Genomic DNA, 9675 nt, shown 5'->3' with positions numbered 1-9675 from the left:
GCTTTGGAGTCTGTTAGAGTTAGGCGTGTATAGGTGTTGTAGCATTCTGTTTGATAGCGAGGATTAAGGGTTGATAAGGTGAGTGGGTCATGAATAATTATTCTTTTAATTATGCACGTCTCAAGTGTGTTTGACATGTTGGTTTTGCTAATAAAGTCCATTCATTTACCTCAAACAAATAATAATAATAATAAGACTACTAATCCTATTTAAAAAAACTGAAAAAAATAAAGACCAAGAATGTTATGGTTAAGTGTCAAATTGGAGAAAAATGGTCACGTGAAGTAAACATTTTTCAAGAGAAATATGGCACCAAAGTAGCGCACTTGGTAGTTTTGAGACCTTTCGGTAGCAGAACATTTTTTTATTTTTTTCCCGAATAAATCCGTTACTTGTAACACTTAGATATGGAAAGGAATCAATAATGACAAGGGGACAAATCTGAGCTATTAGCATAGTTGAGGAACCAAATGTTTACCCATTTCAAAAAATTACATTCAATTTTATTCATTTATATAAAATTTTAGGTAAACACATTTAATAAACAAAAAGGTTAAAAATTTATTTAAAAAAAATACATAACGTCGTAGCAATCCACTTTATCAAAGATTTCCGAAAAAGACGTGTAGAGAAAACATATCGAAAAGAACTTAGAAACTTGAGAAGGGCATCAGGTCTCCAAGGTGAATTTAGCATCATGATGAGATTCAGACGCAAATTACCCATTTTCACATTAGATTCATCCTCTGCCCCGAAACCATTCACAAAATACAGAATCAAACAAAAATAATATTTTGGATGAAATTGATACTATATAACTAGAGAAAATTCAATAAACATAATACAAAAGCGATCAGAACCTGTCGGGATTCATGGTTGACATCACACAAGATCAGTGGATTGACAGACTTCATGAGTTTCATCGTCACCTCGCCAAAATACAATCAAACATTGGCCTCGAGTGATTCCGAAACCAAACAAAAGAAAAATGACAAAAAATTTGAAAGAAAATAAGAAAGAGCTCAGAACTTCTTAGAGGTATTGAGTGCCGTCACCGACGGCTGGCGCCTCCGGCACATAGATATTCATCACCGCTGATTAAATTCGTATAAATTGAACAAAGAAAATAGGAGATAACCTTTTGGAAAAATAGATCTGGAAATTCAGAAATAAAAGAAATCGGAATGAGCAGAAGGAGGAGGAAAGGGGAATTTATAGCGGGCGAACAAAAGAAACCCTAGAGTCCTGAAAGAGAGCAGCGAAGTTGTGGGCGGCGCATAAAACCCTAAGCATAAAAATTTATTATCATAAAATAAGGAATAATAACCCGTTCATCTCCTGGGTAATTATACGTAAATTTTTTAAAAATTATATTTAAGTGTTTTAAAATTTATTTTTATCTAAAATAAATTATTCATTGATCAAAATTCATTAATTTTATTGATATTAATAAAAATAATTAAATCTCAATTAACTTATTACAAATTAAATAAAACTTTTATGACTAAATTACCTTTATAGCAATGAAGTTATATCCTTCACATGCATTAAAGTGTGAAGTTAAAATTGCACATGTAAAGTTGATATTAAACTTTCGCAGATTATTTTTTATATTTTATTTGCTATATTCTCTGGTATTATTCATATATCATAGAAAAATATAAATTAAATTGCTATGATTAGTTAATTAAAAAAAATATCGTTGACAACCATGTAAGTTTATTTGTTGTGTATGAATGAATAATTATATTATTTAGTTGGAGTATGATTGAACTCAACGCTCAATTGTTTATTAATATTTAATATTTTAATAATAAAAATAATAAATATGAAATATAGTAATTGAAATAAAATATATTTATATTTTAGAAAAAATATTTTATTATTATCAAAAAAACCAAGTGCAAAAATTAAGCAAAACTTCTATTCAAAATTTGATTTTATATTTTCACTTTTGCATCTAATTTTTGGAAGAAAACAAAGTTAGACTCCTCCATCTCTTTTTCTAATCAAATACCAAACTATTTTTCATACATTTCTTTTACTTATATTTTTATTAGGGAAAAGTACTATTTTAATCCGCTAAGTATGCCTAATTTTAATTTTAGTTTGATAACTATGTCTATTTTTGTTTAGATCCAGTAACTTACGAAATTGCTTATTTTTAATCCTCTGACAGATTTTCGAACAATTTTACCCCTATGCCATTTTTGAAAGGCAGTTTTAGTCCATATGCACTCATAGGGGTAAAATTGTCCGAAAATCTGCCAGACGACTAAAAGTAAGCAATTTCGTAAGTTATTGGTCCTAAACAAAAATGGACATAATTATCGGACTAAAATTAAAATTAGACATACTCAACGGACTAAAATAATACTTTTCCCTTTTTATTATAGTCTCACTTTTCTTCCCAATCAAACAAACTCTTGAGCCCCAACTACCTTAGAAACCTCTTCTTCCTCACAATCAACCATTTCACTCTCGAACTCCACTTCACACTTCTAACTCCTCTCATCTACACTCATCCCCATTGAGAAGACTTCCCATCCAAACCACTTGTTGGACATTCAAACAGACCCGTAATCGCCTCAATTTCATTCACTAAACATGACAAAAAACCCAATCTCCCCACAAAGAGGAAAAGAATGGCAATGTGATGGCATCTTCTCAGACAACCACACTTCAAGAAATTGAGGCCGAGAGGGCGTGATGATGGGTAGGCCGAGGCACCTCCTAGGCCTCCTCTCTCTAGCAAGGCCATGGTTGAGTGAGGAAAAAGAGGTAGGTTGAGGTCAAAACTTAAATCCCATGCATCTAACAACCCTCGCTACATATTAAATGCTTTTAGTCGTAGTCTCCTCTTACTCCTGTATGGCTCACTACTTCAGGTATCTGCGTCTGTCAAATTTCAATTTTTTGAGGTGGTTCCTATTCATTGACAGGTCAAGTCATCAGCATTGAAAAGCTCCTTCTAAAACACTTGGTCCGCATCAAATGCGAGTTTTTTCCTCCTTTACTAGATAGCACCTGGAACGTAAACTTACACCACATCACACACAACATTATGTTGGTCGCATCAATCATAAGAAACTAAAACTTATTTGACATCATCATAGGCTTCAGTCAATATCCTGAACACATGAATGGCATTGAATCAAAATCAACAGATAACTACTAGAATCTGATTAAGCCTACCTAAGCATTTGGAGCTTTCTAGCCTCTTCATGTACATAGTCACAACGAAACTTGAAAACATCTATAGGCCAAAAATCCGACCCCCCACCACGCCCCCCATTAACGACACAATCCCTGTTAACTATTTCTCTAAAAAAGAAAGACATCCCATCCACATAACGTAGACAACAGCATACTTCGTTCTTAAAGGTTCGGGAGTCAAGTCAGCCTCAACTCTAAACTGTGTGTGTGTGTGTGAAGGAAGTGCAGATGTTAAAGAACACTAAACAAGAAAGCTTTGATCAGCAAGTAACAACTATGTACATCATTATTAGGCAAGAACTGCTCCAATCGTAAACAAAACTAATAAGGTGAGAATCAGCTCCAACCCTCTCCTAATATGGTAGTATTTCCCCCTCAATGGTGTTACCTATTCGACTGCAATAAACACAAATCCGCTGGGACAGTACTCTTGTAAGAGAAAGTACTCAAGTCACATACTCCAATCCATATTTCTTTGAGACAATGATTATATTCCATGCCATCACACATATCACCGAGTATGCTTTATGCCTGTTTAAAACCCACAGCAGCAGAGTTTTTCTTTGTACAAGCAGAAAATGCGAGCAAACACTGATGAGTAGCTATTAAAAATCCATGAAGCATCAAGCATGTAATGACTTATAGTATGAGAATATGGGTGCAAATATAACAAACAACAGTTCTAATCTTCTATACATTCACAAAGTACAAACTCAAAGCTTATGGAGCAGCAGCAGCAGCCTTTATAGCTCTCTGCAACTCATTCTCAACATCAATGGCAAGACTACCGTTCTTCTTGTCTTCTTTTTCCCCATTCACATTGCCATTCTCTTGGCCTCCACCGTTGCGCTTACTTCTCCACTGCTCGAACCCACCCGAAGGACTCCTAACAGACGGCATTGCCCTTTTCGCAACGCCCTCCCTAATATCTCCACCACCATTCCTGGCCAAATGCCCCCCTCTCATTTCTTCCAACTCACACTTCATCTCCCTGTTAACTCTAGTTAAAACATCCAACTCCCTTTTCATCCAAAAACACATACCCTTCAACATCTCTAGCTCCCCAGCTTTCGCCTCACTCTTCTTCTTGCTCTCCTCATCATCCTTCAACACATCATCAACCCTCTGAATACCAATTTTGTTGATTCTTAAAACCGGCATTTGATCCTCGGAAAATTTTGTGAACCACCTGAAATTCAATGCCACCCTCTTACCCACAAGCATTTCTGTCCTCGCCGCCAGTTGAATCCCCTTAAAGATGGAATCTTTATCATGTCTTTCAGCTGAGAGGTCCTTCACAACTGCGGGGCTCTCCAGTGGCACAAACCCGAAGGAGTTGGAATCACAACCAGCAAGCCCATCTGCGCGTTCGCTGCTGCCACTGGATCCCGCGTGTGAAAAGGTGGATTTTCGGAGAGAGAAAGAGCCCAGTTGTGGCTTGAAGAAGAGAGAGAAAGTGGGGTTAGGATGGTTAGGATTAGAAGGGTTGAAAGAGAAGTGAGCAGAGATGACGAGAGGGGAGTTCTTGGGGGATCCAAACAGGCCAGTCCCTGATTTCAGAGTCAGACTAAGGGGGGCGGCGGAAGCCTCAGCCCCAGCGGCGGCAGCGGCGGCGGAGGCATAAGAGAGTTTGAGGGAGGGCCCAGAAGGCAAGTTGGTGGATAGAGAGAGGGAGAGGTCAGATGGGTGGGCGGTGGTGGTGGAGAAGTGAGAAAGGAACGGAAGGTTGAAGATTGTAATTGGTATTTTGGCACGGAGGAGGAGTGGCGGCGGGTGGTGGTTCTGGTCGTGGCTTTTGTGGTGATCTTGGAGTTTCACTGAAACCTTCATCCTCTTCTACTCTTCTGCTTTTTGCTTTGGCCTTTTGCCATCTTGTGCTTCCCCCTTTTACTCCTCCAACCTCCAAGAACTTATCAAAATTTCATTTTTATGAGGCTACAAAAATTTCGGGCAAAGAAGAAAACAAAATCATATGATTTGTTTTTTACTTCTCTTTTTCCATCGGAATTTGCGACCTAAGTCCCATGTTGGAGAGCCATACGGGTTGGAGATACGGTCAAACTACGGATTTGTGACATGGTTTTTGAGATTGGAAATGAATTTTGGGATGAAAATTTGATATTTTAGAATGAAAATGGGATATAAGAGCGTAATTGATTGTATTATCATCTCATAACTTTCTCAAGGAAAAAAGAGATAAATTGAGTTTGGTTGAGATAATATATCATTTTGGAGTATGTAATTCGCTATCAGATAAAAGTGTAATGATGCTAATTATTATGATAGTTTAACAATGAGATGTTGTTTATTTGTGATATATTCTTATGAGATATATGTAAAAAGAAAAATTGTTTGATTGTGAGATTTGTGTTTTTCATTTTATTTCTTGTGTAAGAGTTTTTATTTATTTAATATTGACATATTGTAACTTAATTATTTTATATATTTATTTATAAATTTTATTATTTTCTTTATATTAAAACATTGTGGTCTTTTACATATGTGGAAAAAGAGTTTGTTCAACATAGTATGATAATTTTTTACAAATTACACACACATATATATATATATATATATAACTGTATGAACTTCTCATAAAATGTCATTTACAATTTTGAAAATCTTATGAACTTCTCATAAAATGTCATTTACAATTTTGAAAATCTTTTGTTACATCTATACTATTATCTATATATATATATATATGTGAGAATGATAGTTGACCGCAATTGAGCCAATTTTTTGACTCAATACTCTTAATAGTGAATTCTTAGAATTTTGAGTTTTTTAATTATTAAGAAAAAAATTTCTTGATTAAAAACACGTCTACTGAAATATATTAAATATTTATTTTGTATTTATTCAAAATTTTATCTTCACAATTATAATAAATTTTTTAATTATCAAGAAAAAAAATTATTGATTAGAAACATTATTTATTTTAAATATCTTAATTATTTATTTCGTATTTATCCAAAATTCTATCTCCAAATTTTAAATTACAACAAAAGAATTGGTTAGAAACATGACCTATTTTAAATATGTTAGATATTTTGTTTTGTATATATCTGAAATATTTTATCTTCAAGATTATAATTGATTTTTTTAATTGACAAGAAAAAATCTTATTTTTTTAGAAATTTCATATATTTTAACTATATTAAGGTGTCCTTTACTTGGAATGACGGAATTTAAGTGGTATAGATATCTTTAGGATAATTATTGGGATTGAGTTAAAAATGATTATATTAAGTGGCTCAATTTTATGTTTACCAACATTGATAAACTATTAGATATAAGTAATATATTGTACTATATTCACTACAAAGAAAATCCAAAATTTGTAACGACTTTTTTGGAATGGCCATTTGTTACGTATTTGTAACGGATTGGATGTAATGACGTTATGGAAGGGCTGATGACAATTTAATTTTTTTGGTAACGACCAAAGTCGTTGAAGAAGCCGTTACAATTTATTTTTATCCGTAAAGGGGTTACAAGTTGTAACTATTTTGTAATAGTTTTTGAATTTAGGGACGGTCAACTTTTCGTATTATGCTAGCCGTTACAAAACATATTACATATATTTGGTGATTACTATTTTTCTATGGATTCTGTAACAGCGTGTAATATTTGTAAAGGATTGGAAAAAAATATGAGAAGCCGTTACAATAATCGTGGAGAAAACCACGAGAAATTGTGCAATAAGAAGGTGTTACAAAAATCGCGTGATTAAAGACGATTTTTTTTTACAAGATAGTATTACAAATGCGAACATGATAACGGCTACATTATTTAACAGCTAATTTTCAATAGCTATATTAGTCATTCCATAAGCCATTACAAAGGCTAGTAGAAAATGGCTTATATATAGTTGGCTTATATATAATTGTATTGTAAGTTATTTTTATTTTATTTCATTTATTATAGAAATTCTTATTAACCACACACACTCTCGATATTCTGATTTTCGTGCATATACACTTGACCAAGTAAATTATTACTTAATTTTTGAACCGTCAATTGTTGATCATCTGTTAAGTTGGTTGACCAGGTTACAACGAGTAATTTAATCATTTGTATTAATTAAATTAATTGTAGTTTATTTTTTTTAAATTTATAATTTTTTGATCTTATACGTTATGTATTCTTAATTAGTGTAATTTAATATTTTTAGATTTATAGGTCGTCGAATTATATAATTATATATATACATGTGCATATGCAATGATATATATATCATCATGTTACTAGAACTGAAGAGATGGATGTATCATAAGAACCTTTCGAGAAAGGCAAATCTTACACCGGAGTTTGAGAATGAGGTTAAAACTTTCATAGAATAGGCCAAGTGTCAGCATGGACATATGGATGGAGATAAAATTAGGTGCCATTGCCAGAAGTGCGAAAGTACAAAGTTTAAAACACTCGACGATGTTAGTTATCACTTGTGTATACGAGGATTTATGCCAAAATATTATAATTGAATTTCTCATAGCAAGGAGCCGGTGCAGGAGTACTTTGATGATGTGACTGCCCCTCCAATATCGAAGGAGCAAACCCCAACTGCTCATGAGGAGGGTAATTATTCATACTGGGGTGATGAACAATAGATGGATTTGGCGCAGAGGATGGTTTTTGATGCAGTAGGGTCGAGTTATTTTTCTTCTTCTCACGATAGTGTGTCTCGTGATGGTACAAGGCCCTACCTTATTGATATCGGTCCTAGTTCATATTATTATGACGGTGGCTTATATGTTTATCTGTCAGGGTTGGCAGACCATTTTTACGATATAGTGCATGTTGCCGACCAGCCATTGTGGAACAGTTGCACCAAATCTCAATTGACATTTGTTGTTGAGTTAGTGGATATCAAGTGGACGACCATAATTCTGAGTGATCATATGATCGAATATCCCAATAGATTAATAAAATATTGCCCCCAATCACACCATGCCGAGATATTACTACAACACGAAAAAGTTGATAAAGGATTTGGGTTTACCCGTTGGGAAGATTGATGGGTGTAAGAATGGTTGCGTGTTGTACTGGAAGGATGAACTATTCATACTGGCACAACAAGCAGTACAAGTGTACTACAATGAGTACCCAAGTATGAAGAGAGACAAAGCGGATTGGATGGTTGTTTGCAAAATCAAGTATGAACAGAGATAACAAGCAGTACAAGTGTACTAATCTTGTTGGTTGCCGCTCACTCCATCCCAACACCGCCTCGTCAAGCCTGTTCCGGCAAACCCTCCACCCCCCGTTCGCGCAGTCCCTTCATCCCTTCCTAAAATTGAAAAACAAGCAATACTGAGCTCCATCCCTCATCGCCGCCAACCTCCATCCCGCCTCCATGTTGCCCCTCCATCCCACCCAGCTTCCTATCGCGCTGCCCTTCCACCTAGCCCACTCAGTCCCCCTCGCCGCCCTCAACCTGCCACTCCTCTTCAGCCACAATTTCTTTCATTTACAAAATCAAAAAAAGAATAAATTCAAACAACCAACAAACATTTTTCCACAGGTAAAGTGAATCTTAAAATAAAGAGTAGAATGTGTGCATTTTTTTAAGATAAAATCGCATTCAACAGAACTTGAGCTCGAACGCCATAATTGTAGCTTCTTCAAAGATGGAGAACTTGAAAAGTTTGCCATGGCAGCATTGTTGGAGAGCTGATCAATTAGTTATTATGTGCAAAAATGGGGAGAATGAGCTAAATTGTTGAGGAGATTTGAGGACAAAATTGGGAGAAGAAATGTTATCACCAAATGGTGGACCCGTGTTAATTTTAACAAGAGCAAGTTGGGCGGGTTTTGAATCACAACACAATCACCAACAATTACTGGCCGTGCGTTTAAATCATATATAATTAAATTTGTATTTATTTTATATTCATCACAAATTTTATTTCCGAACCAAATCAAAATCATATATAATTGAATTTTATTTATTTCGTATTTATCCCAAATTTTAAATATCACAAAATTGAATTTTTATTTATTTATCTCTACACTCATATTTTATAGCTAAATTGATGTTTTGCTTTTAGTATGATATTATTTTCGGTATTATATATTATTTTTTAGGATAAATGCCATATTTCGTCCCTTAAGTTTTTGCTTAAAATCACGTTAGTCCCTCAAGTTCATTTCTTAATTTTAGCATCCTTAAACTGTAATTTTTGTCTCAGTTTGGTCCCTCGAACCATTTTCCGACGAAAATGTGACCCAAATTTTACTTTTTGGAGGGTGAAATGATCAATTTAAGTTTGATTTTATCACTTTAGTCCCTTAAATTTGTAAAATTATAAGAAATTAATCCTTTTCCAGAAAGGAATTTTTTTTATATTTTTATGTGTATGATGTTATTATTTAGTTTGAAAAATGAAAACTTTGAACTCTTGCGAGCATAATAATGACATATTCCTTAACTTAAAATAAAATAGTCCTTTTCTT

General features: G+C 34.2%; 1 protein-coding gene across 1 annotated transcript; it reads right to left on the bottom strand.

Moving 5' to 3' along the window:
• LOC105156285 lies at positions 3937–5046 on the bottom strand. The gene has a single exon (XM_011072382.1). The coding sequence runs from the start codon at positions 5044–5046 to the stop codon at positions 3937–3939; it is 1110 nt and encodes a 369-aa protein (XP_011070684.1).

Source organism: Sesamum indicum, linkage group LG2 (genome assembly GCF_000512975.1).
Source record: "Sesamum indicum cultivar Zhongzhi No. 13 linkage group LG2, S_indicum_v1.0, whole genome shotgun sequence".
NCBI lineage: Eukaryota > Viridiplantae > Streptophyta > Magnoliopsida > Lamiales > Pedaliaceae > Sesamum > Sesamum indicum.
The sequence above is the reverse complement of the archived record's forward strand: the minus strand, read 5'-3'. Positions and strand labels throughout refer to the sequence as shown.

Coding starts and splice junctions, on each gene's coding strand:
- LOC105156285 (XM_011072382.1), bottom strand. CDS start 5,046: ATGAAGGTTTCAGTGAAACTCCAAGATCACCACAAAAGCCACGACCAG.